The sequence below is a fragment of the Guillardia theta genome, assembly GCF_000315625.1.
Source record: "Guillardia theta CCMP2712 unplaced genomic scaffold GUITHscaffold_4, whole genome shotgun sequence".
NCBI classification, from domain to species: Eukaryota; class Cryptophyceae; order Pyrenomonadales; family Geminigeraceae; genus Guillardia; species Guillardia theta.
In genome coordinates this window covers 803,047-828,886 of record NW_005434670.1, presented here as the reverse complement: position 1 = coordinate 828,886, position 25,840 = coordinate 803,047, and the positions used below count along the sequence as shown (strand labels likewise).

At 49.9% G+C, this 25,840-nt stretch overlaps 8 protein-coding genes across 8 annotated transcripts; 6 read left to right on the top strand and 2 right to left on the bottom strand.

The window, feature by feature from the left end:
• Positions 1-515: 515 nt before the first annotated feature.
• On the top strand, positions 516-3,184 carry GUITHDRAFT_150169 (hypothetical protein). The gene is made up of 9 exons (XM_005841074.1): positions 516-596; positions 739-772; positions 833-908; positions 969-1,163; positions 1,211-1,257; positions 1,421-2,386; positions 2,432-2,498; positions 2,563-2,643; positions 3,130-3,184. The coding sequence occupies exons 1-6, from the start codon at positions 521-523 to the stop codon at positions 2,121-2,123; spliced, it is 1,131 nt and encodes a 376-aa protein (XP_005841131.1). The 5' UTR covers positions 516-520; the 3' UTR covers positions 2,124-2,386; positions 2,432-2,498; positions 2,563-2,643; positions 3,130-3,184.
• Positions 3,185-4,057: 873 nt separating this feature from the next.
• Positions 4,058-6,897, top strand: GUITHDRAFT_132544 (hypothetical protein; the record flags this gene model as incomplete). Its single annotated transcript, XM_005841073.1, has 9 exons — positions 4,058-5,039; positions 5,114-5,163; positions 5,207-5,283; positions 5,392-5,427; positions 5,621-5,798; positions 6,031-6,491; positions 6,604-6,651; positions 6,710-6,755; positions 6,820-6,897. 9 exons carry the CDS (start codon positions 4,058-4,060, stop codon positions 6,895-6,897), a joined length of 1,956 nt encoding a protein of 651 aa, XP_005841130.1.
• Positions 6,898-8,479: 1,582 nt separating this feature from the next.
• Positions 8,480-11,159, top strand: GUITHDRAFT_132543 (hypothetical protein; the record flags this gene model as incomplete). Its single annotated transcript, XM_005841072.1, has 4 exons — positions 8,480-9,034; positions 9,080-9,684; positions 9,735-11,055; positions 11,103-11,159. The coding sequence occupies 4 exons, from the start codon at positions 8,480-8,482 to the stop codon at positions 11,157-11,159; spliced, it is 2,538 nt and encodes an 845-aa protein (XP_005841129.1).
• GUITHDRAFT_150167 (hypothetical protein) lies at positions 11,130-11,903 on the bottom strand. The gene is made up of 5 exons (XM_005841071.1): positions 11,860-11,903; positions 11,655-11,741; positions 11,484-11,576; positions 11,314-11,431; positions 11,130-11,265 (listed from the first exon to the last, which is right to left on the bottom strand). The coding sequence occupies exons 1-5, from the start codon at positions 11,886-11,888 to the stop codon at positions 11,188-11,190; spliced, it is 405 nt and encodes a 134-aa protein (XP_005841128.1). The 5' UTR covers positions 11,889-11,903; the 3' UTR covers positions 11,130-11,187.
• A 1,747-nt stretch (positions 11,904-13,650) lies between these two features.
• GUITHDRAFT_43702 (hypothetical protein) lies at positions 13,651-14,568 on the top strand (the record flags this gene model as incomplete). The annotated part of the gene is made up of 1 exon (XM_005841070.1): positions 13,651-14,568. A coding segment is annotated over one exon (918 nt), but the record flags the coding sequence as incomplete, so codon positions are not given.
• A 5,239-nt stretch (positions 14,569-19,807) lies between these two features.
• On the top strand, positions 19,808-20,659 carry GUITHDRAFT_63746 (hypothetical protein; the record flags this gene model as incomplete). Its single annotated transcript, XM_005841069.1, has 1 exon — positions 19,808-20,659. The coding sequence occupies one exon, from the start codon at positions 19,808-19,810 to the stop codon at positions 20,657-20,659; it is 852 nt and encodes a 283-aa protein (XP_005841126.1).
• An 867-nt stretch (positions 20,660-21,526) lies between these two features.
• Positions 21,527-22,141, top strand: GUITHDRAFT_132541 (hypothetical protein; the record flags this gene model as incomplete). Its single annotated transcript, XM_005841068.1, has 1 exon — positions 21,527-22,141. The coding sequence occupies one exon, from the start codon at positions 21,527-21,529 to the stop codon at positions 22,139-22,141; it is 615 nt and encodes a 204-aa protein (XP_005841125.1).
• A 1,723-nt stretch (positions 22,142-23,864) lies between these two features.
• Positions 23,865-24,581, bottom strand: GUITHDRAFT_52242 (hypothetical protein; the record flags this gene model as incomplete). The annotated part of the gene is made up of 2 exons (XM_005841067.1): positions 23,865-24,301; positions 24,386-24,581. Coding segments are annotated over 2 exons (633 nt in total), but the record flags the coding sequence as incomplete, so codon positions are not given.
• Between the last annotated feature and the right edge of the window lie 1,259 nt (positions 24,582-25,840).

Sequence of the window (25,840 nt, the reverse complement as noted above, 5' to 3'; positions counted from 1 at the left end):
AATCCACGTTCAACAATGACAATGTACGACGCATTGGTAGGGAGGTCGAGCTCCAGCTCTTGTTTCACAGCACGTAGCTTGGCACTCATCCTGAGCCTCCTGGCCTTTGTCGAGCCTTCCTCTGCCTGCATTTCCCGCGCTGGGTACAACTAAATGTAAAATCGAAACGTTTGGTAGCGTTTTGTGCAACTTATTATAAAGCACATAGTATGTAATGTATAAGTAATTATGAAAATTTTAAAGTATCGTGACCTGTCAGCAATCGCCCGAAATCTTTGATTTTTGTTGATTCACCTACCCTTGATCTTTAGAAAACCCCTAAACCTACCTTAGAATTTTTGCTGAAAATCTTTTTCCCACTCAAAACTTTAATTGCCCAACATCTCTAGTGACCACCCCACCCCCTATCAGACATCTTGTCAGTCAACCTCACCCTCATCTCCGACTGCCTCACAGTCAGCCATCCGATGCTAAGGCGGGCCCGATATTGACTAAATTCAAAGTCGTTGGGGTTGAAGGAATGGCGAGGAGGAGCTTGGGAATCAGGTTCGCATCGCAGCGGACAGGAGGAGGTGAAGGCCTGAGGGTCGAAGAAGGTCGTTCATCTTGTGTTGTCTTGGGCGTTGAAGGCAGGAGGAGGACAAGGGGGGAGGAGATGTGGCTTGCCGAGCAGGGTGGGGGATGGGGAAGGGGAAGGGGGACTCGTGAAGCATTCGTACTCACTACATATGTCTACAGTGCTCGAAGGGTTTGATGCTTCTGTGGACGGAAAGTAAGGATCCCGAATAGTTTTAGATGGGTCGACCAGTGACGAGTGTGATTTCCTTGACAGAGTTCGCCGTGGGGACATAGTGATTGCAATCGATGGAGTGAAGATCTCGGAGTTGAGTATGAAGGAGATGACGAATGTAGGATAATGATAGCTGCATCTCTTTGTCTTTTATCATCCTGATATCGAGTTGTCACAGTTGATACTTGGTGAGGAAGGCTCGTGCGCACAGTTGGATGTCCTTAGGAACGAGGACCAACATTCCGTCATACGTGTGGAAGTATTCCGAGGCAACAGCGCTCAGGATCGTGCAGATGAACATCGCGCACATCAAAGTAAAGAGGACGCTAACCGAATCACTAGCCACCGGATATTCGATACAAGTATGAGCAAGGTGGGAGAATTTTTCTTTGACGACTGCGGCTGGCTGAACCCGCACAGTCTTTATCTGATGGAGAACTGCACGAGGCACGAAGATTATTTGAAAGGTTTGTGTCGATCTTCATGGTCGCCTGCATTCTATCGCCTACCCCCCCACCTTTGTTTTCCTCCACGATGACTTTCTCCGATCGCCCTATGCCCATCGTGCTCCTCCCCTATGCATATTTTAGCCCATGCTACCAACAGGGTTCTCACGTCAGGATGCTGCAGGTTCCAGAAGGAGAACCAAAGCTCAAGAATCACATTCGATCAATTCAAGCAGATCTATGCTTACAGGCAGACCGAGAGGGACAAGAAACCGGACACAACAAACATTCCTGTGAACCAGGGCGCACTGTTTAAGAGTGAAGAACAGCTGGAAAATATGCTGACGATGGAACACAAATTAGCAGAAAGAAGACGCAACAATCTCAAGACGGTCTCCAAAGAGAAGCTCTGTCGGTCTTTGTCAAAACTCTATGTTCAAACAAATAGTAGCCAGCAGACAGAGTTGAAAGCAAAATTCCGGCATATGTTGGAAAACGACGATGACAATCACCGCATTAATGACTTCGCCAACTTCGTTTTAGAACTTTTCAATGATCTATCTGATAGAGATTCTCCGGCAAACATCGAGCTTGAAATTGAATTCCGGGCAATTTTTGCAGACTTGCTCTCAGTGCCTTTGGACATCTTTGATTCAGAGCGCTCGGTTCCTCGAAGGCTCCTTCCACACCTGATGAAGTGGAAACGTGCGCAGAACATCGAAATAGCCAAGAAGATTGGACTAGATGAAATCGTTGAAGATGATACGGATGAGCTATCTTACCAAGAAGAACCTGTTTCATCTCATCCCATGTTAGAAAGACTGAGAAACGAGCTGTCAACTTCCAAAGCTCAAAAGTTTTTTGAAAGCATTAGCGCATGTTCATAGTTGTCGCTTAAATCTTCTTGGAATCAATGTTAAAAGATGAAGAAAGAATTACACTTTACTTGGGATGAAACAAAGCTGAACTATGTTAAAGAATAACGTCTACCTCAATACGTATCACTCAACAGGGCAAGAAACGATAAAGTTGGTTGGAACAGATGAACATAACAAAGTAACAAGATGGGAGAAAAACACATTTCATAGCATATGAGTCATCGCGTAGTGCCACATATTTTAAGTTCTCTTGAATAGGGATGAACGATTTCCTGGAAACAAATTACGAGGGAATTCTGGAAGGTGAGAACAAGCACCCATTGCACGCTTGAGAATGGAATCAATGCCGTTGCTCGAATCGATGACGCGCATCCTAGCATCATGCTACAGAAATCCAGTCATGTCAACAAAGATATGTGCCCAGCCCACAGCAATCAAAATTTTCAACCTCCTGATGAGAAGTACGCGGTGGGCCTGACCATGGCTTGAAGATGCTGTCCTTCATTCCGAGTTTGTGCCTCTCATGACTGTTGATTACGTAAGAGAATGAAAAAAAGTATTGACATAATCTCATCGCAGTGAAGTACACAACATGGGGTATCATGCACACAGAGGACACAAGCTCATGTAAAAGCACATGATTGGTTTGTGAGAAACGTAATCCATCAGCATCGTGTGGGCATGAATGAATGCCCAAATATCACTTTTGTCGTCAATTTGTCGGGAAACTTATAATCATCTCATTCCGATAAACGTATACTTGCTTCAAGAATCGTTCAGACGAAACAGGAACTTAAAAATCAACACAAATTAAACACTCGAACCACCACTTTGCAATTTCCATCTTCAAACCCATCCCATTGTATGACATCTGACAGGTGCGGAACATCAACTTGCGAGATTCTAAACCAACCAACAACCTCCAACAACGAAACGCAGATCTACAGGCAAGATTTCTACAGGACCGCATTATCTTCAGCAATGTTCGTGCAAGCATTCGTCGATCTCTTCACCTCAGTTCCGCGTCTCCCCTGATGAACATGTTGGCTCCGAAAAGGCTCGACAGCATCATGAAACGCTATTTCTGCCAATACCACCCCACCCCCGTCTTACATCCTAAAATCACCCCTAGAAGTCACTGGTACCCACCCTGAGTTCTTCCCTGAGAGGACCTGCAGTTGCCCCTTCGCTTGAGACTTGAGTAAACATTTTCCACTAGTCTCACCCCTCCTTTTTCCCTCTCTCTTCAGTATTCGAGGGGGTGGGGTTAAACCATTAGTTCCATCAGAGGCAGCATTGGCATGTACGGTGATATATGAAAGTGCCCCCATTAAACTTTCTAAATAAGCATGAGGCGGACTCGTCTCTAAAACATTTCTAGAATGATGCTTTTTTACTCAACACCAACCCGAAATAGAGCGAGAACTCCGCATGGCGGGGAGCAGGGAGGAGGCGAAGAGAGCCTGAGATATCAGCCTCCTCTCCGCGTGTGGACACTTCCTTGTCACTTCAAGCTCGCTCTTGTTGAGTTCAGTCTGCCTTCACTTCACTGAAGGAGGAGGACGGCGGGCTGAAGCGCGAGAAGAAGGGACCTCCTCTCCTCTGGTCCTGTCCAGAGCTTTTCCGTCGAGGTCTCTCGCAACTAAGTGTTTGAGCTTCAGTTACATGATCAAGATCGAGAAGTCTTGACAGGATTAGCGAACTGAGACTTGCAAGCTCCCATCTTGCATCAGCTGGAACGAACGAACATGACGGACTCAGGCCATTCGGCACATGCTAGATCGGCGTTGGACGTAGATGAGACAACGGCATCAACGAGTGATGATTTCTCTCCTAGACCACTTTCGAGTCGTTTGGTATGGTCTCGATCAAGGGAACGAAAACACCTCTCATACGTTAATCTGGGTGTAATTCTGACCCTGGGGTCAATATTTTTGTATACCATGGTTGCAGATCTTGTCAGGGATGGTCATGCAAACTATGAATCTATGACCGTGTCCAAAGAAGCATTCAAGAAAGCTGTAAGGTCTATCTCTGGATTGCATTCTGCAAAACAAGGCAAAGAGCAGCTCGCAGTGTCCCTGAGAAAGAGTTTGCCAAATTACAGAAAGCCCAGGGTGATATCCGTCAAGTCGTCGTCATCTATCATGCGAGCTTCGGGCGGAGATCCTCTTACTATCTATGGCAAAAATTTGGGAGACTTTGACGCAGACGTGTCTGTCCGGATAGGCAACACCGTTGCAGAATCTACTCAGTGGGTAGACGAGAGAACTCTCGTTGTGAGGACCCCTGCAGGGGTTGGGAAGGATCTAGATGTGACCGTCACCGTGAGTGAGCCTGCATTTATTCCTGCAGTTGCAGTTGGAAAGCAGATGTTCCGGTATTCGGCTCCTTTTGTCTTCGACGTTGAGCCCTTCATTGTTGGAGAACCGATCTACGGGCCAATGGATCTCAACATTCGAGTGTGGGGGGTTGGGAACTGGGACACTAAGCCGGAAGCCCAGATAAACGGCCAGGCATGTGGAAAGACTACTTGGATCGACAATTCCACTGTTCGTTGTACAACAGTTGCAGGATCGAAGCTCACGTTGCAAAATCCTGAAGTGAAGGTAGGGGGGCAACGAAGCAGATGTGGAATCATCTCTCCGGGGGTTTGTACTTTGAGCTTGGACCATGCGAGTGCAGCGTCTGTTGGGAAGATTGAAAAGGACATCGAGGAGATGAGGGCCAGAGGAGTCAGCACAAAAGCAGCATGGAAGCAACTCAGGAATGCCAAGCAGATGAATTCATATTGGGCAGACAGGAATTCCGACGATAATCCTTGCAACAATTTGCCACATTGTCGTCACTACACTTTCTTTTCTGCCATATTAAGTGCAATTTTGATGATGTTTGGTATGGCTTCAATATGCCTTGTCTTATACGGTGAGATTGTCGATCTTTTTGACTCTTTCTTCACGGAGTTCTGCTCATCTACAGCACTGACTTGTTATGTGCAGTGATACCACAGATCGTGATGTGGTTGAAGACTGAGCTTCTTGGCCCAGAGGTGAGGATGTTTTCTGACATCTGACATCTCACTGATTCTGTAGCTCGAGCTCGACGAGAACGACCCCAAGAACTACGAGGCACTGAGGGAAATGGAGTTCGACTCTCGAATTCGTCTACGGTAACATATTCTTTAGATCAAGTCTCGTAGTGGGGTGCAACATGCATCAGGGAGTGGGAGGTTGCAAGTGAGAGGTCAGGAAGAAAAGTGATGACTTCTCTCGCTCAGAAGGCCAGAGGATGGGAAGTTTCACGAGGTCTTGAGGTGTAAATGTATTTATTTGAAGAAAAGAAACATCAAACTGAGATTGATCATGGCACTCACGACACTGATAAGCATAGGGCAGTTATTCTCGCCTCGCCGCGTTCTTCGAGTAATGCCTCACTCAGTCAGGCCGCCCGCCCGGGCCCCCGGCCGCTCACTGTTTCAGCCCAGCCTGCTGGTGACACCGGGGCAGGTCTGCCACTTATAATATCCGTTACAATTGCAACGGGCAGACGCGCCACTTCGATGCAGATTTCCTGGAGCGAAGTTGCGGGTTTGTGAAGAGGGCAGTGGGAGGGCAGGAAACAAGGAGCGAGCGAGAGAGATCAACACATGGGAAGAGCGTCGAGAGGACAAGAGCAAGGGCAACGGTGAGCACAGAGAGCGAGGGTACAGAGCTGCATGAGAAGTTGAAAGTGATGTTCTGATTGACGTGCGAAACTCGATCGTAAGACAGCAGGTGTGAAGGCGTCTTGGTGCTCGTCGGATAATCTTCTTTTTCCCCTACACTGTACCATGTGGAATAGATCAAAGAGGAGCGGCTTCATTGCGTGCACTCTCATCTCTTTGTTGTACGTTCTCCTTCTCCTCTCCTCGAATCAGCCGCCCAACCAAGACGCGCTCCTAGACCATCCTGTACCAGCAACGAAGACGCGAACATCGAGCTCTGTGCGTTCTAAGGAAGATTCGATTGAGGAGATGTTCGAGCAGGCGTTTCAAAGGGGATTGAAAGGACGTTCGTCCGTGATACACATCTCGACACCAATCGAGACGTGGGATACAAGCGAGGTCGGGAAGCACGGGATAGATCTTAAGATGGCGCAGCAGCTCAAAGCGAGGAGGGTTTGGTTGTCAAAACAAGAAAAAGCCTTGAAGACTGAAATGGAAAAGGATCCGAATGCCATCACACGTCTCAAAGCAATGGGTGGAAAGTTTGCCAAGCGGATTGATTTCATACTGGCTATTCTCAACAAGAAGATGGAAGCTGCAAAGGAAGCAGAGATGAAGCAGAAGCGCGTAGCTTCTCTGAAGAAATCATCGTTGCACCGTTTGAAGCACGCGAAGTCTGTGTTCTCTCTCTTTCTCTCCCCCCCCCTTCCCTTCGTTGTCTCTCGCTCGCTCGTTTTCTCGTCGGCTAACTTGTGTCTTGTGCATTTTCTAACTCTCCATGCGTAGATGGGAGCGTGAACTGCGGAAGCTGGATGACATCATTGTGAACTCTGGGTGATGATAGCCGCTGAGCATTGCTTGTGATTTCTGTGCTGACCTGGTATGATGGCAGAGGATCATATGACACTTTGAGGAAGGGCGAAGGATTCTCTAGTGATGTAAGCTCTCACGAACATTCTTTATTGCTCAACCTCCTTGTTGTGCTTGACTCTTCTCCCTCAGGCGTCCCTTCAAAGCGAGGCCAAGTACGAGAATGCTCTTAGAAGCGCTTTCGGAGCGAAGCCTGTTTTCCCGTCATGAAAGACCTATTCATATTGTGATCGTTCACAATACACAGACTGCGAATGTGACTGCCCTTGTATCTGATGCTTCGTTGCTCCCATGCGCTCTCGTCATGCTCTCTTCAGTAACGGAGCTCCCCACCCTTGCCATCGCGCAGCGAAAATTATGATAACCCTGTAGGTCCATATAGAGTACATAAAATGCAGTAGGGAGGGAGATGGGGAGCGATGGCAGAGGGCAGCGAGCGAGAGAGAGAGAGGGAAGCAGGGAGGTCAAGAGGAGGAAGCAGACGTTCAAGCTCGTGCTGGCCGACATGAGCTGACATAGCATGACGATCAAGCACTCCAACAAGTATTGAGATCCTCGAAAATTGGCTCTATCGAAACGCAGCAGAACCATGCGACCCATGAACGGAGAAACAAGCAGCAGGAGGCTGATGGGATCTCAGAGCACCAACAGAGAGTTGGAGGATGTCAAGAAAAGAAATCTTGAGATCTTGCTCTCCATGACGTGTAACGACCCTGCGAAAGCGCAGCAGCCCAGGTCAGGTGAAGGTGATGAAGCGGCAGGAAAACGCGCGGAAGGTCCACTCAGACGAGATTCCTTCTCTTTCCTGCCTCGATCTTTCACTGCTTGGCGTCAACTCACAATAGAGAAAGGACGACTTCGACTGCGTACAATGCACTTTGAGCGAAAAAGGTCAAAAAGATTACAGATGAGTTTGCTTTACCTCTGGATAGACGAGACGAGAAAGCAAGCTCATGTTGTCAGCGTCGGTACCCGTATCCTGCTGAGATATGAAACTTTGCTCAAGATGCGGTCATTGTCCTGGTACAAGCTGAGTGTGATGAAAAGAAAACAAACCCATTCATCCTACCTGAATCAAAAACTTCTAATAAGCTGCCTGTCACTTGAAAGAGTCTACAATTGCTATCCAGCGGCAAACTTGAATACAGCCTCTATGACTAGCCTCACAACTGCGACGAAACAGACACAAATTGCCTTCAATGGGTGGAAGACGTTGAGACAGCAAAGACAGAGATTGATCATGAAATTCTGCAATGTTCGCCTAAAACGCTTAAGAACCATGATGAGCTCTTGGTCTCGTGCGATTGAAGGTGATGTCTCGACTGATCAAATCAATTGGTTCATCAAGAGATTTGAAAGAACGCGACTGAGCCGTGCTTACATTGCCTGGAAAGATGATAGCTTTGTTTGTTACAGACAGGACTTGTGGAGTTCTTACATGCTAAGATTCCAAAATCGTCGTTTGTGTAAAGAACTTCTTGCGTCCTGGCGGCGATACATTGATCAAGTCATATACCTGCATTTGTCTCTGCAGTTGAAATTTGCCCCAAGAATTCTTAGGAATGCATTCGACCATCTTCTTGATTTTTGTTTCTTCAAGAGATTATCGTTGACAGCAGCGCAAAATTACACGAAGAAGTTAATGGTGATGGTTTTCAAAGTATGGAAGATTGTGCAAACACGTCACCTGCATGTCGTATCCAAAAAGCCACACCCAAAAATGTTGCAGCAAAACTTTCTCTTCTGGTTGGGGCGAATCAAATTTCTCAAACGTTCCTTTCGAGTGGTCATCATGCTCCGCAAACGGACGTTGAAAGTGTTTCACAGCTACATGTCGAGGTTCGCAAAAAGAAAAAGAGAACTTAGAAGGAAGCTTGAAAGATCACGAGCACAGGCAAGAAGGCAAGCGATGTCTCAATCGTTCGACATCTGGTCTACGACTCTTGCAGATCGGGATCTCAGAGCAAAAGAAAAGCTTTGGAATGATCTGAAGTCAACGAGAGATCAATTCTTCAACTCATCCCATGAAAGAACAAACCATGCAGCCGGGCTCTTCTCCTCCATCGACACTATGATGGGTTTCTTCATCACAGCTTGTCCTGATTGTTTGAGGCAGGAGCATATGAAGGCGTTTGAGGCCCTCGTTGGGTCAGTCAGCAAAGTTTTGAGCCAGTCAGAACGTATGCTGCCAGGTATCAACAATTGTAGAGATGAACGGACGAGGCCAGAGAAGGAAGAAGCGTGTCTGCATGACATGCATGAGAACATTGAGCCTGTGACGGCTGTCGAGGATTCAAGCATGAATTCCTTCTATTCTTCTATCGAGCGCAAATCCCCATCCTTTGAGGTGAAACATGCTGTAGAATGTTCAAGTGACTAACCATCTGCACAGAATGTTCTGGAATACACGGAGATGCACACTGCAATCGAGCCAGCAGATGACAGCAAAACTCTGATCGCTGCTACACTGCAAGAGTGCAAAGATATCATCGAGTCATTCGATACGGAGATTGTCAACGCTCTGTCCTTCTTTGACAGAAGTTTTGACGTCGTTGAGGTCTCGGAAGAAGGATCAGCAGAATCTCAGCTGATCACCGCAAAGCTGTACCTCGACAAGAAAGATTGGAGACGGGATGCAACCTTCTTGCTAGACAGCATCGTTGTTGACATCGCAAGAGCTCTGAATGGGAGGAGGGAAGGGGTGAAGGCTCGCTTTCTTGAGGATGAAGACCCTTGCATCGAGGTTCAAGTCTTTCCTCAGTTCTGTCGGGATGGAAGGAATGTACATCAGATTCTCAAGGAACTTGAGCGGCAAATCCACCTGGCAGACTCTCCTTTGAAGCACGGGTTCTACACCTCCAGAGTGAAGAGCATCACTGTACAGAGAAAGACGAACGGAGGTGAGAAGAGAGAGAGCTCTCTGATTGAGCTCGATCACGCGAAGAAGAAAGTGTCGTCGACTTTGATCAAGGTCAAGACCTTCATCGCTCTCGTGAGGTATCAGACGCTCAAGGTCAGCCTTCCTTGAGAGCTGACTTGATGTGCAGGTCGTTTGTACAGAACTCCAAAGACGAGCTGAATAACTCTAGGGAAGAAAACATTCATCTGCAGCAGAAGCTGAAAGATCGACACAACCTCATACAGGAGCTGTCAAGGCGGTGCGACTACATCGAGACTTCGAACCGCGAGCTGATGCTGAGACTCAGGGAAGCTCACGCCCATTCAGAGCTGCTGCAAAGAAAAGTCACCTCAGGGCCGCAGGTCTCTTGGAGGCCCAACAACTACTGGAGGCAACTTGTTCAGAACATGCTTGCAGAGGCCGAGGCCGCTAGTCTCGAGTGCATGGAGATCTCCTCGCGACTGAACGCCTTCTTCAACAAGTTGGATAGCGCCGACATGCTGAAGCTAAAGTCCCCAAAAGACAAGCACGCTCGAGCAAATTCAGCCTGCCTGCAAAATGATCTCATTGAATCAAAGATCGAATATCACGTGCTCAAAAACAAATACGTCAAACAGAAAGAAATCTCCAACTATCTCCTTTATCAGTTGCAGATCTACAAATCTAAAGAGCTGGTGGGGAAGGAGCTGAATCAGCCTAGTCCTTCAGCTGCTGTGCAGGACAAGGACGCGTTGCTGGCTCAGATATCTCCTCAAGACGTCACTCTCGAGCCTGACTTGATGTCGCAGAGAGGTTCTGGAGACGATGACGTGTCAGAGAGATTTGAGCAGATTTCATTCCAGGAACAAGGGGATCAGCAGATGATTGAGGTCGCAAATGTCAGCAGCAAAGCAGAGAGTCTGTCAGATCTCAGGGAGCGTATGAGTATAATGCAGCACAATTACCAGCAAACCATTATTGAACTGGAGGAAAGTAAGAATCAAGATAAACAGATTCAGAGCAAACTGTTGAGAAACCTGATGAAGTTCAGAAAGCGCGAAAGTCAGATAGGAAAGATGATAATGTTGAGGGCAAAGCGAGTCCTCACAGACAAACTTGACGATCTGTTCAGACGAAACAACAAGAACGACATGGTTGATATGGTGTTCAGCATGTGGAGGTCTCTCCTTGATCACCTTGATGGTGGTGCAGGAGTCGAAAAGATGAAACTGATGAACCCAGAGCTCTTCATATCCAAGGACTCCCCGTTCCGAGTCAAATCTGTCAGATACAGTGAAGACGAAGTGCATGACTGGACTGCTCTCAACGACGAGACCAGGCTGGTTCAACCAGGAGACATCTTGCTGTCTGTCAATTCTGTTGAGATTGGACGCAATTCAATTCATTCAGTGAGGACTCTGGTAGATGAAAGTCCAGGAGTTCTCGTCGACCTTGAATTCTTCTCACAGCGGCACAATCAAACGTTTCTGGTGAGGTAAATCATTCCTTCAACGTCTTCCTGACCTCAGATTCGCAGATCAAAGCATTCAAGTTCTGTGAGAATGAGTTGTATGAAAGTTTTACTATAGCATGATCATGTAATAAATAGAGTGTTCTGACATTCAGACTTGGTTTTCTTCGTACTTTTGTATACTCCTCAGCCTCCTTGTTTCACATACATGTCTTGTGTATTCGGTGTCCTAAACAGAATGCTTTCAAACATTGCGGCTTCCAAGAGGAAAACATACCCGTACTTCCCAGCATCGATTCTTGTGCATCCACGAATACACAATTCCAATCACAAAGCAGATGAATATCAAGAATCCAGCGCTTGCTGGAAGTGCACCAGAGCTGATGGGGACATATCTGAAGCAAAAATCAATATGATAGTTCTGAGAATGACGCATTTGCAACATACTTTTGCAGTAGCAAAAGAACTTTCTCATTGATTGTTCCATCCACATGCAGAAAATTGTCGCGAAAAACTTCTTCTTTCACAGGGTCTCCTGGCCTGAGGGATGCCAAGAGAAATGTCAGTCCGTGCTACTCTGATGAAACAAGCAAGGGTATGCAACACCAAACACTTTACCTGTATATGTCAGGCATGTGATCCAGCGATGAAAGCAGGGCTTGAGATGATTTCATCGGCGAACCAGCGTCAACAGCAACAAGGATGCTAAAGACAAAAGTTAGCGGACACTCTCAACTTGCATCATTCGAGAGGATAATTTCTCTGTCCACTTCTCATCTTCTTCGTCCAACGCTCTCGTCGATCCCCCATCAACTTCACTCACCATAGGAGGATCGCTGGTACCGCCTCCATAATGCCCCCCATGCTATTTCCGGAGCCTGGTGAGGGAGCCTGGAGGGGGCCTGGGGCCTACTAGATTGCGCGGGGATGAGGGCCACGGCACCTGGATAAGGTTGCGATGACCATGGCAGGGCTGGAGCGTCATGTGCTCCTGGGGGGTGAGAGGAGGAACGCTGAGGAACAGGAGGAGGCACAGGGAGCAAGGATACAGGGCTCGAGACCTGACCAAGAGGGATGCGCGGGTCAAGACATGTCAAGTATGATTGCCTGCAGCAACGCTCGTTCACATTCAGAAGGCATTGAGGCTGGACAGAGTAACATAGAGAATCGTGAGAGAAGGATCTCGACAAACCTGGACTCAGGCAAAGATGGCGACAACAGCATGTTGAATGCGATCAAGGGTGCAGAGCAAATCATCCAAGAGCAGAGGAAGAATTTGTCTAGGCTGACCAAGTTGCTGGAATCCAACGTGTCACAACCGAGCCAAGTGCTGAAACGCGATTCTTGCAAAAATCTCCCCATGTTGAACATGAATGTCATCAGATCCGATTCAGATCTGCGACTTAGACGACTGAGCATGGAGAGCGCAGGAAACTGTGATATCACTCCCTCTTACTCCAGCATCTCAGCTAAACTGAGACATCAGAATAGCTCTGAATTTTCGAGTTCTGAGAACACGCCCACTTCAGTCTTCTTTCCCGAGCTTGTCCATGAAACTTGTCCATTGGATGGTGTGGGAATGAGCTGGGAAGAGGCAAGCTACATCCTGGAATCTCGAGACCTCATCGCAGCTGAGCATTCGTCTGCTGAGAATGCAGCACATCTGTTACAAGAGTTTATGAGGCAATGCAGCTTCCTTGCCATCACAGATAGGGCAATAATCACGTATGCAATCAAAACACTACAGTCAGATGAAAAAATTTCCTCTATCCCACAAGGCTTGTTCAGTCCCAATCATGTTCAAGGAAGCCCAACCATGAGGCAGAAATCAGAAACAACATCAGGGGCTGTGCAGAGTGACCAGAGAATTGATTCTGATATTTTGGATGACGCTGAAAGGCAGATGAAAGCTCTTGAGTTGGCTCTTAGTCGTGGCGATTATGACCTCTCTGGCATCCCTGATGAAGAGATCAGGTCAATCTACGACCTCACTCAGCATGAGGTGGGCGCGTTCCGAACTGGAGGGGAAGATGAGCCAATTGATGAAGAAAAGTTCCATGAGCAGCTGACAAACACATGGATGGTGTACACAAGGTTGAAGGATACCATCATGCCGCTGCTGGACAAGTATTCTGACAAGCGCAGCGGGAACCTCAAGCGCAACGGGCTCGCTCTCCTCATGAAGGACCTCATCTTCGATTACGAGCCAAACAGCGAAGACATAGATCGAATTCTCAAAGATGCCAAAATGATCGCAAAGGGTAATGCAGGAAGAGGACAGCTGACCGCCGCGATTGTCGTGTGGTACAAGAACGTGAAGGAACAGAAGGGACTTCTGAAGCGAGACAAGCCCGCTGTATCCGACGATGTGAAAGAATGGATTTTGAGTTTCTTTACCCCATTCAGCGGCACTCCTGTGTTCTCGGCTGAGTCTCGAGGGACAACTCCGCGACCTCGATCTAGCGTCAACACTCCAAAATATTTCTCAGAGAAGCGCGCCGAGCAAACGCTCAGTTTGTCCAAGTTTGATGAGCAGAGTGAGTTGCCGTTTCCTGCACATTGGAGCGAACAAGAGCTCCTACAGCTGAACAAGGTGCTTGCGAACGTGGATGAGTGGGGTTTCAGTCCCTTTGAGCTGGCTCAGGCTTCACATATGCGCCCAATCCAGGCATTAGGATGGCATTTACTATGCAGGTGGAACGTGTTGGAGGAGCTTATGATTGATGAGATGACTATGAGGAATTGGCTGGCGTTCGTGGAGTCAAAGTACAATAGCAATCCATACCACAACGCCATTCATGCATCCGACATCTTGCAGACTGTTCACTTCATGCTCCAGACCTGCAACTTGTGGAGCTACTTGACGCAGAAGCAGATCACCGCTCTCCTCCTTGCAGCTCTCGTGCACGATCTTGGACATGATGGGCTCAACAACAACTACCACAAGAACTCAATCTCTCAGCGAGCGCTCATGTACAATGATCAGAGCATTCAAGAAAATTATCACCTCTTTCTCCTCTTCTCTAGCATGGACACGAACCAAGAAATCGACATCTTCCACAATCTTTCGCAGGAGAACTTTCTGGAGCTGAGGAAGGCGATCATTGATATGGTGCTCTTCACCGACATGTCCAAGCACTTCATGCTGCTCAAGGACCTCAAGGAGACCTGCGAGGCGGACTCGCTCGACGAAAAGCTTCGAGGGTCCAGCGACCTGCTGCTCAAGGCCGTGCTGCACGTTTGCGACATCTCGAACCCCGCAAAGCCACGAGAGCTGGCGATCAGCTGGACAGAGCGATGCATTGAAGAGTTCTTTTCGCAGGGAGATCAAGAAAAATCGTTGGGGCTTCCAGTGTCGCCTCAATGCAACAGGGAAACAACAAGTATTCCCGACTCGCAAATAGGATTCATTGAGTTTGTTGTTCTGCCATCTTTCCAGGTTTTATCTACCGCTCTTCCTACTATCAAGGATGTTTGTTTGCCTAACCTACATAGTAATCTCAACTACTGGAAGGAGAAAAAGGAGGAACTTAATCCAACTCTGTCAAGAAAAAGCAGTGAAAAAAATCAATAAATAGCAATGAATGAATTTTTTTTTGTCCAACAGTTTGAAGCAGGAGATTTGGTTTCTGAACAAATGTGTAGGAAATTCATCATTATACATTAAGGCAACGTACACCATAGATGATCAAAACAACATTCAGAAACATTGTTCGACCTGACATGCAGGAGTCAGACCGCACGGCAACCTGTACAAAAGATTACGACGAGACTTCTCGTCATGTCTCTTTATTCTTTCAATGGAAGAATTGGTTGCAGCAGATTTTAAATGATCAATCAAGGTCATTCTCTCCACATGTGATACTGGGAAAATATGGGTCATTCATTTCTTCAAAAAAGCTTTCAGAGCCTCTTGAAGCGAACATAAATATGAAATTCATAAATACTATTTAGGTTGTACTGAGTCCAACCTGGGACGACGAAGAATCTTCCCGTCTTGAAAAAGTCCCAGCTTTTGGTGTGAGCTCTAGACTCGGTGCAGAAACCGAAAACTAGCCAGTTGTGAGAGCAAAGATGACAAGATTGAACCAGCAGTTTGACAGGTCTGTTACTTGCCGACCCCTGGTTCCTGAAAGAGACTACTAAGTACCGGTGGCTTCCCTGACTGCTGGTAGGACGAGGAGCAGAGGCCTGCGAGAAGCCGCTGAAAGTTCGCACGAGACGGGTCTGCTCGAGCAGCAAGGAGCACTACCCCTCGTCCTTCCCTGAGGCTGTACAAGGATGAGCCTCTTGAGGTAGAAGGGGGCTGCTGTCTGCTGATGTAGGCTAGCATAGACCGTACGTTTGTCAGGCATCGACTGGTTCACTGTAGACATCGCCGCACTTCGCCTCTGAGCGATGCAGCGCTGTCATCGTCAGCAGCCCGACCGTATAGTGAGGCTCCGGGGGCCCGAGGGTGATGGAGAAAGATCGTTAAGCTAAATGGAGAACAGAACAAGTCTGTAAGCTAAGTCTCTTCACACAGGTAAGAACTCTTTCCTGTGGTTCTCGCGTTGTCGTGTTCCCTGTGACCCCTACTTCTCTAGGTACCTCTCATAGTACTTACAACCCGCCCTCGATGAACTCAAACCCCGGTTCCCCTGTCTTCCGAAGCTAAGGGTTCCCTATCTGTATCTGTGAATATCGATGAAGCACACATAGTCCGAGGGCAACTCTCTACTTATCACATCTTGCTCCGAACACCTGTCAGAGTTGTTTGAAGAAGGGCATGCAACGATCGTTGTGATCGTGCAGAGGAACAGGTTGATGTCCTAGCTGACATCACAAGTCTGTCGTGCTCGTCGTGTTGAAGTCAACGCAGCAGTGATAGCTCTCTCTCTCTGACTCCCCAAGGTTGTGTACACCACATCGGGGTTGTGCTACCTGCAGTGGATATGAGATCTGGCGATGGACACAACCGCCTGTCCTAAATCAAAAGTCAATAGTTTAATTCATTTGACAACCACAACGCGAAGAGCTGTTGCTGGCATCAGGCTTGCCGGTATAAAGGGTATTGTTGATACATTCGTGATGTATAAGCTATACATGCTCAGAACTACCAGTACCCTACCAAAACAACCCCCCCCCCCCCCCCCTCCCCTTTCCCTACCCCAAATTGTTCTTACCAGTGTATCGACCACCCCATGGTACCATAAGTTCTTTCATGGTGGCACTAAGGTGGGTAGCTCAAAACGACAAGAAGATGTCAGGTGGGTACTTCAGTACCCCTACCCCTCTCAGTCTAACCGCCCGACCCCGCTCCCGAGCAGGAGGGGCTCGCGTCCTGCTCCTACGCTCTGAGCATGGCGATGAGGAGCCAGCAGGTCACGTGGGATGGCGCCAGCTGCTAGAGCATGATGCTTCCTCGAGACATGCCGGCCGGCAGGGTTGCTCACACCAGGGGCATCACACGGGGTCTCCCGCTCCTAACTGACATACTCCAAGCTGCTAGTATGACACTCTGCTTGTTTCTCTGTGCGTCCTCTCTCTCTCTCATCGCTACCAAACTTAACTTCCCTCCCGGCTGTTTTCCTTCCCCTCTGTGACATTTCCTTGTAGTAAACCTTCTGATTCTGGATCTGCTTCAGCGTCTGATCTGCTCTATCTGCTTTGCTGCTTCTCTTGACTACTTCTCTCATCTCATCTCTGTCTTTCCTATGACTCGTGCTACCATACCTCCCTTCATCGCTCCCTTCTTGTTGGTAGGTAGTCCCATAGCATGTTTCCTTTGTTTTCGCTCTATTGCACTTTGCCTGCTGGTCTGGCTGTCTCGCTCATTTGTTCGGTTCCAGTCTAAACTTTCCAACTTTCGAAACAGTCTAAACTTTCAAAGTTTCGAAAGAACTTTCGAAAGTTGCTGCTCACCTCCTCGCATGTTCGATAGTCTCTGAGTCTTGACCTTCCTCCGTCCTCCTCCTTACCTGTTCTTCTCTTGCAAGTGATCTTTGTATCTTGCCCTCTATCATCTTTCTCTCTGTACCTTCTGCTCTCTCTCATTTACTCACCACGTCTCGTTCTTTGTTTCCCCTCCTTCCCTTCAATCCATGTCTCGTTCTCTTTGTTTTCCCTCGTTTCTTTCAACGGTTTGTCTCTGCTTTATCATTCTCATTGGGAGCACTTGCTGAGGAGCAGCAGCAGGCTCACAAGGCAGAGGAGGAGGAAGGGAACAGTAGATTTGTCAGGGAAGCAAGGAGGAACTGTCAGGTAACGAAGCCAAGGAGAGGTAGGAGGAGGGAGGGAGCAGAGGTACAAGCTGAGCGCGGGCAAAGCAGCAGGAGCAGGTTGTCAGAGCAGTTGAAGGAGAGGAAGGGAGGATGGAGACATAAGGCGAGTGTCCATGCAGACACGAGGACGTGAACGTTCATCAGAACCGTCTAGAGGTGTCTCAGCTGATGAATGCTGCAGGGCTCAGGCTCTAAGAGCTCAACCACAAGGACGAGCAAGACGGAAAGGACAAGAGGCAGTTGGCTTGAGAGAAGACTGTGACAAGAGGAGAGGCTGGTCCTGGCACTGAAGGAGGTACGGAAGGATGAGATGCTTTGGAAGCTTGTCGTCTCGGGTAAGACCGGAGAACAAGCAAGCAGAGGAGGAGCTGGAGACAGCGAGGAAGAAGATCTCAGAGCTCGAAGGGAAGTTGACGAGCTTGACAAGGGAGAATCAGGAAATGACGAAGAGGCCGGATGATGCTGGCGATGGCTCCTACTCGTCCCTCAAGCAGAGCTTAGAGCAGGCGACTAGAAAGATATCCGAGCTCCAGGCGGCACTCCAGCAAGCTACTGTCAAGGACCCGCCTGTGAGCCTTGAAGAGACCAAGCAGAGCATGTCGATCACATCAAGCCAGAGACCTCAGCCACCAGACAAAGCGCAGCCTACAACAGATCCTATCACGTCATGGATACTCACCGATGATACTCGCTCTGCCCTCCGCGAGTACTTGAGCGGCTCTCTAGACCCCAAGCGATCGAAGCTTCTCCGCAACGACCTCCTCGTGACTCTCGGCGTCGACGTCTCGTCTTCACAGCTTCAGTCAAGCACAGACAAGCTCTCGTACGAGAACTTCGAGGCCAGAGTCGCACGAGAGTGGGAGCTCTCTCGCAAGGCCAGCAGCCTCGCCGACATGGACATCGTGCGAGTGCTGGCGGAGTGCATCCCCGGCGGGAGCGCGGAGAGTCCTCTTGCGGGGCTACAGGAGATGACGGAGGTGGCTCTATCGGCTCTATGCGAGACGACGATAGCAGGGAGGCTGGCGGCAGCGCTGAGGAGGCCGGAGAAGGCTCGAGGGCGGGAGGCCGGAGACTATCTGTCCCCACACAACAGCAAGTACGCGATGAACGAGACGCGAGAGGCCGTGTACGGGAAGATCGAGGAGTACTACGGGGGGCTGATAGACCGGATCGGGCTACCGCAGCCGGACCTGATGAAGGCGATAGAGGAGGAGCACTGCAGGGGCGAGGACGCGGAGGAGGCGTTTGTGACGAGCAACTACGGGATCACGACGACATCGAAGGAGGAGTGGCTCAACGTCAGAGACCCCGAGAGGAGGCAGAGGCTGTCGGAGGGGACGCGGATCATCCGAGGGATCGAGGAGCTGATGAAGCATGAGACGGCGATCAAGGCGGGGCTACAGGAGGCGGAGCTGATCGCGCTGCAGCTCTACACAGGTAAGGAAGATAGAAAGCGAGAGGGAAGCATGTAGGAGGAGAGAGAGGAGGATAGAGGATATGCGGTATATGACGAGAGGCTTTGGTTTGACAGGGCCGATGTACCACAAGTACAACTCTGTACTTCGAGCTCCCATGGAGCACCTCCGAGACCCCAGGAAGATCCCCAACAAGTACACGACCACCATCCACTGCATCGTCAGCGGCGTCGTCAAGCTGTCTCGTCACACTCCTCTGCCGGAGGACCGGCGGGTGTGGAGGGGGCTGAACGGGCTGAGGCTGCCGGAGAGCTTCCTGAGCGAGGACGAGCTGGGCGTGTCCGGAGGAGTCGAGTACGGGCTGCTGAGCACGACGACGGACGTCAGGACGGCGATCCAGTACGCCGGGGACGGGGCAGAGCCGATCGTGTTCGAGATGAGCTGCGGGGCGATCGACCGGGGGGCGAGCTTGGGGTTTGTGTCTCAGTATCCGGGGGAGGGGGAGATGCTGTATCCGCCGCTGTCGTACTTGGAGGTGGTGAAGGAGCCGCGGTACAGGGAGGTAGAGGGGAGGCGGGTGAAGGCGCTGGAGCTGAAGATCAACGCGAACACGATGAGCTTGACGATCGAGGACTTTGTAGGGAGGAGGAAGCAGCTGTATGTAGGGCTGATGGAGAACATCGCGAGGGAGGTAGAGCGAGACTTGAGGGGGGAGGAGGGGAGGATCCAGGAGCGGCTCAGGACAGCAACAGACGACTCATATTGGGAGCGCCATCAGGATCTTGTGAGCTCGATCGTGAAGGAGTGCTGGGGTCTGGTGGAGGCGAGCCGGGGGAGGGAGGCGGGCTGGTACAACGATGAGTCAAACTACAAGGAGGCGATCGAGCTGTCGAACCGAGTGAAAGACATGGCGATCAACAAGCTCAGACACTGGATCGAAGATACTCAGGGAGACTGGAAATGTGAAGCCCTTGCGAACGAGCCGATGCAGTCAGTGTACTGGAAGACGATGGCGGGTCTGATGTACAAGATCAGCTCGTGGACTCCAGCAACCGATGATGTCAGACAAGAAGAGAGCAAGAGGCTGTGCGGGATGTACGGCTTGTCGATCTCAAGGTCGGACGAGGACGGGGAGCCGCCGACAGTCACGGCGGTGGTACGAGGACAGGGCGAGCTGATCTCGCTGCTGAAGGCGACCGGATGCGACATGGACGAGCGGATGAAGGACGGGAGGACAGGGCTACATGTAGCAGGGATGCTGGGGAGGGCGGGGAGCGTGAGGGAGCTGATCGAGGCAGGAGCGGAGGTACTAGCGAAGGACAAGGAAGGGAAGACGTTGGTGCACTGGGCGGCAGAGTACGGACATTTGGAGGTACTGAAGACCGTAGAGGAACAATGCGGGAAAGAGGCTCTGAGCACCTTGACGTTGGAGAAGAGCTATGACAGCAGGACATGCGCGCATTTGGCGAGTGAGGGAGGTCACTTGGAGGTGCTGCGGTATGTTGCAGTGACATGCGGGGAGGAGGTGCTGAGGGAGAAGGACAATGACGGCAGGACTTGCTCGCACATGGCGAGCATGGGAGGGGACGTTAGGGTAGTACGGTATGTGGGGAGGACATGCGGGGAGGAGGTGCTGAGGGAGAAGGACAATTACGGCAGGACATGCGCGCACTGGGCGAGTGAGGGAAGTCACTTGGAGGTGCTGCGGTACCTTGCAGAGACATGCGGGGAGGAGCTGCTGAGGGAGATGGCCAATCACGGCATGACATGCGCGCACTGGGCGAGTATAGGAGGGCATCTGGAGGTGCTGCGGTATCTTGCAGAGACATGCGGGGAGGAGGTGCTGAGGGAGAAGACCATTGACGGATGGACATGCTTGACTTGTGCTCGTAAGTGCAGTGACTCAAATGTCAAGGATTATCTTAGATCTTTAGGTATAGACTAAGACTGAACCAACAAGCTGCAGCTATAGCAATCGCTCTCATACCTATCAGAGGCCTAGCACGTGGCGGCGGCGCGAGGGGAGCTGACAGACCGAGTCGCGCGGACGATCAGCTGCGCAGGTGACGCGAGAGAGACAGGACGAGGATCTGGCAAGCACAATAGAGGACTGGATGCGGCTTGAGGCTAGCGGGGAGTACCTTCTACTGGCAGTGTAGGGAAGAGACGGCCATCAAGGCGGGGCTACAGGAGGCGGAGCTGATCGCGCTGCAGCTCTACACAGGTGCATGGAGACAAGCTGCTCGAGCATGCTCGCGCTTGATGACTCAGTTACTAGTAGTGAGTAAACAGTAGTAGTTTGTCTTTGGAGTTGAGGGGTCGGAATGCGGGATCATCAGGGGTAGTTCCAGGAGGAGAATCGGGGGTAGGGGTATTTGGATGCAATCCACTTGTAGGACCCGACTAGTAGGACCCCGTATTAGGTAGGTCCGGGGAGAAGTAAAGAGAGAGTGATTGGGGTGGGTGGTATATCTGAACCACCCACTGAATTCCTATAGATGTTCGATAATTCGGGGGTAGGGGTATGAAGACCCACATGGTGGGTCCGGACCAAATCAGTTTGCGAGAATATCCTGGCCGCAATGTCAGCAAGATGGAGGAGGGAGGAGGAGAGGAGGTAGAAATCAATTCAGAACGAGTCACATGTCACAGCTCTGTGGGTTGACAAGAATTCTTCTCGAACAGGCAGACTCAAAGCACAGGGATCGAGTTAGGAAAGCTGGCTCCCAACTTATACCAACATGTTTCTAGTTTTCGCGCCCCCAAGATCTTTGCAAGCTTAACTCTGTGCATTTCTAACACGCCCCGCAAGATGGCCAAGGGGTTTGGATCAACAAGTGCAGGCATTTTGGAAAAATCTGCCACCTTTGAACTTCCACATGTATGGAAACCAACGTTTGGAAGGATGCCAGAACCTTATAAGAAGCACAGCACCAACAACGATTCAAAGACGAGTGTTAAGAACATTGACCACGAGTTCTACTTCACCCGCAAATCATGGCCATCTCCGACAGCCAAGGAAGAAGCAAACCCAATGACCAGATCAAGAAGCGCAATGGGGCATGCATACGTTCAATTCAGAAAGAGTTTTGAGACAGTTGGGCTGAGGGGAAGATCAGTTGGAACAAGGATTGCGAGGACAAAGAAATCGAGCGAACTCAATGAGGCGAGCAAACGTAGAGTGGGAGGCTCGGTGGACGCGATGAGCCAAATATCCTCTAGTTTCTTCTCTCGGTCTTTCGGCGTGTGGGAGTATCAGGATGAGGTGTACGAGCCAGTAATCCTCCCCGTCGAAGATCCGATGCAAGCAGACGCGAGGTGGTCTAACGTGTCCAGACCAGCTACAAGTCAGAGCAACGCTTCTTCGAGAGCGTCGAGCTTCAATCGAAGGCGAGGTAGGTGCAGAAGTTTTGAAATGCAAGAATGAGATAGTCTCAGAGGCGATCGCTGTAAACGAGCACCCTTTCGAACAAATGCTGAAGGTACATCTTCTTCGTTGTGGGATTCAGGGTTTGTTTACTCTCGTTTCAGGTTGTTCCCTACTACCAAACAGGGACGCTTGTGGGGAGTCAGACAAGGAGAGACACTCAGCAGGTAACTCCCCCTCCTGACTGCTGCTGGTTGACTACAGATGTGCAGCATGTTGCGTCGATGAATCACTCCACTTTATCCAAATCCATCCGACTCAGTGCCAAGGTGGAATTTGACAACCAGCGTTTCAGGAGCCATAAACTCTCCAGGTCACTCGATATATCAGCCTCATTCGACACTGAGGTTTGCTCAGGAGCAATCTATCCCCGGTTGTCATCCCTTTACAGCCCAGGAGCTGATATTCAACTGTCCTCCTGCTGGTCTTGCTCTTCCGATTGTTGGGGTTCCAAGCTCGTTTTTGAGCGTTCGACTAGCTGGATCAATGACTGCATCCTAGTGTTCACTTGCTTTGAAGCTCTGAGCAATGTGTCGCTCTCAATTGTCGAGAAAATGTTCTGTGCCTCCAGCAGGGCTGCTTCTATCGCACTTATGTCGTTGAGCGATGCAAAGTGTTCAGCCTCACGGATGGCATTCAGACCTCTCTCGTAATCTAAGAATGATTGCTTGAGATTCTCCAAACTCCGCTCATGATCCTCATCGCTCTGTGCAACGAAGCTGGGGTATCGTGCCAGGAGCAGCAAGAACTGATGTTGCAGCATCTCGAGCTCGAGGTTGAATGCATTTGCTTCTGCTTCCTTGGGGTCTGGAATCAAAGAATTGCACACACTCTTCAGGACAAAGAAGCGCGTTACCTTGTCGTTGAACATGCCATAGGCCTCCAACAGGTTGAGAAAGCCTTGTGATGTAAGAACGGTGTCCCCAAATGGAGAAGTAGAAGCAAACCTTGCATACAAGGATGCAAAGTAATCGTCTGATTTGGAGAAAACAGTCCTCTTGATGGCAACAGAATTGAAACGTCCAGCAAGACGCGCTGCCACAGGGAAAACATTGCGAAACAGACAGAAAGACAGCCGATCGTTCAAACTCGCAATCTCTGGATACTTGAAATGTGAAATCCTCACGATGCTCTCCAGAAACTCGGAGAATACAAATTTCCTGTCGGCTCGATGAGCAAGCTGCACGTTGACTCCAGCCTCTTTCAGATCTTCCAATCTCGGGATCTGAATGCTCAAAAAACCAAACGCAAACTCGAAGCCATGTTTGACTTTGAGCAGGACTCTATCCGCCTCAGCAAGCGAAAGCTTCGCATCAATCAGACTGCATGCCTCCAGGAAAGTCCAAAGTTGTTTTAGTGTAATTTCTTTCCCGCTTACTGCGTAAAGTTCGGCAAGTTGCCTCTTCTGTCGTGCAAGGAATTCTTCAGCAAGTGGGTTGCGTGAGAGCTGGTGCTTGGTTTCCATGTCATCTTCAAATTCAGAGCCTGCGGATTCGTCTTCCAACTCGGAGAAAAAGTTGAAGACTATCCTGAGCTCACTGAGGTAAGAGAACAACAGCTTTTTCACACCAGTCATCTCCCGAGAGATATCTTGAAGGCTCTCAGACAGATCTTCCAACTGTAGGCGGATGGAATGCTCTCTATTCTCATGCTTCATCACAAAAACGTCTTGTGATGAGTCGGATACTGTATGTCCCTCGACGAAAGTAGCCTGCTGCTGGACTCCAACAGATGAAATGATGGTGCCTTTGCCGTGTTTGAGATTTGCATTCCAATCCCCGACATACCTCGACCCATCTGCATAGGAGAATATCCCGAAGCCATGCCTCTGGTTCTCTGCAAACTGACCAACATACTGGTTGAAGACTGCAAGATTCTTGTTGACCTCAACATCAGATAACCACAAGTATCTCCCCATACCATGCAGCTTGTCTGCCTTCCATTCGCCTATGTAGATCTCATTCCTGTCCATCCACTGCATTCTTCCTTGTCCTTCCCGGCAATTTTGAACAAACTCGCCGACATAAACATTCCCTGTACTCCATTGCATCGTTCCCTTCCCGCTCTTTGCACCTTCCTTCCACTCACCCTCGTACCACTGATCCTGTCGGTTCCCGTACGTCATTTTCCCCCAGCCGTGTCGTTTCCCTTCGAACCATCCTCCGTCATAGTGTGATCGTGCCTCGCCGTTGGACCCGACGACAAAAAATTCTCCTGAACCATGGCGTTTCCCTTCCCGGACACTACCGAGGTAGTAGTCGCCGTTGGGCCATTCGAGCTTTCCTTTACCTGTCGCCATGTTCTTGTTCACTTCTCCTTGATATCGCAGCCTACTCGGCCATTCGATTTCTCCGTTTCCATGCATGTCACCATGCACAAATGTTCCCTTGTACACAAGGCCGTTCGTCAGAGACGCTGTACCGCTGCCATGCCACTTTCCAAGCTTGTCAACTTCTCCCTCGTAAGATTCCACAATACCCAGAGAGGTGATGACTTCCTACACAAAAGCAGTCAGTCTGTCTTGCCCAGTGCTTTTGCGCACTCAGATACCTTCTTCGATGTTATCATGAATGGCATGCTGATGTCTGATACAAGATCGAGTCCCGGTCTCAGCACATTTTCTCCTCCAGTTTGCTGGGCCAATATTGGCCATCCGGAAGAATCCTGCACCAGGATCTCATCAAGCAAGCAAGGTTCTGTTCCTTTTTAGGAAACAAATGCATTTCTTACATGTGTGGCCAACCTAGCTTTCAAAGCCTTCGCTCTCCGCCTGCATCGATGTCCTCTAGCGCACTTGCTGATCTTGCATGATGCTTGCAGAATTTCATCTTCTGAATAGATGACCTTTGCTTGCTTTACCTCCTCAACATTTTCGCTATCGTCTGAGTACAAGAAGTTTTCAGTACGACACTTCAAATTTCACAGTGATGTGTGTGGCATCATGGCAAATTTCAACTGTACTCCTCCGCCGTGCCAAATGTGCGGCCCTGGAGTCGACGGTCTCATCTTGAAGGCTCTAGCTAGGCTCCCTAGAACTATCAGTCGACTGACTGGCTGGCAATTTGCATGGGATCATCGGATCCCAATCATGGCATTAGGCTCAGTAAACTTTCTATCACACTGAGTGAGGTGCTTCAGGCCACAGTGCCTCAGGTTCAGGTGACCGGTGACGGTCATGCCCAGTCACGTCAAGCTCAGCCGCTCTCGTACCTTCAGGTTCCATGGGCTCGTTCACTTCAAGTTGGGTCGTCCACCGGCTGTCTGTTTGACGTTTCCGTTGACCGTCCGACTCGCTGAGTTAGCGCAGGATGGTACGGCCGGTGCCGACGGCCCACGGTGACACGCCCGGTGACGCCGGGTCACGGGTCGCCCGGGCCGGCCGGCCCAGCCCAGTCACTGTGCCGGCAGGTCGGAGCCCCGGTCCGATCCAGGCGGGGCCGCATCTTCAGTCTTGCCGTGCCGCCCTCTGCCCAGCCTCCCTGACCGTCTGTGAGTCGGACTCCGGGAGGCCCGGGCCGCGGTCCGGAGGCCGCTGGGCCCGTTCCGAAGGGCCCCCCGGGGCCCGGCCCGTTCAAGCCTGCCCCCCGGTCCGAGTTGGAGGGGGAAAGGGGAGGCGGGAAGAGAGAGGGGTGGCTAGGATTAATCTGAGTGAGGTCGTATTTGATTATGATTTCCACGAAATATTCAATTCTCAGCATC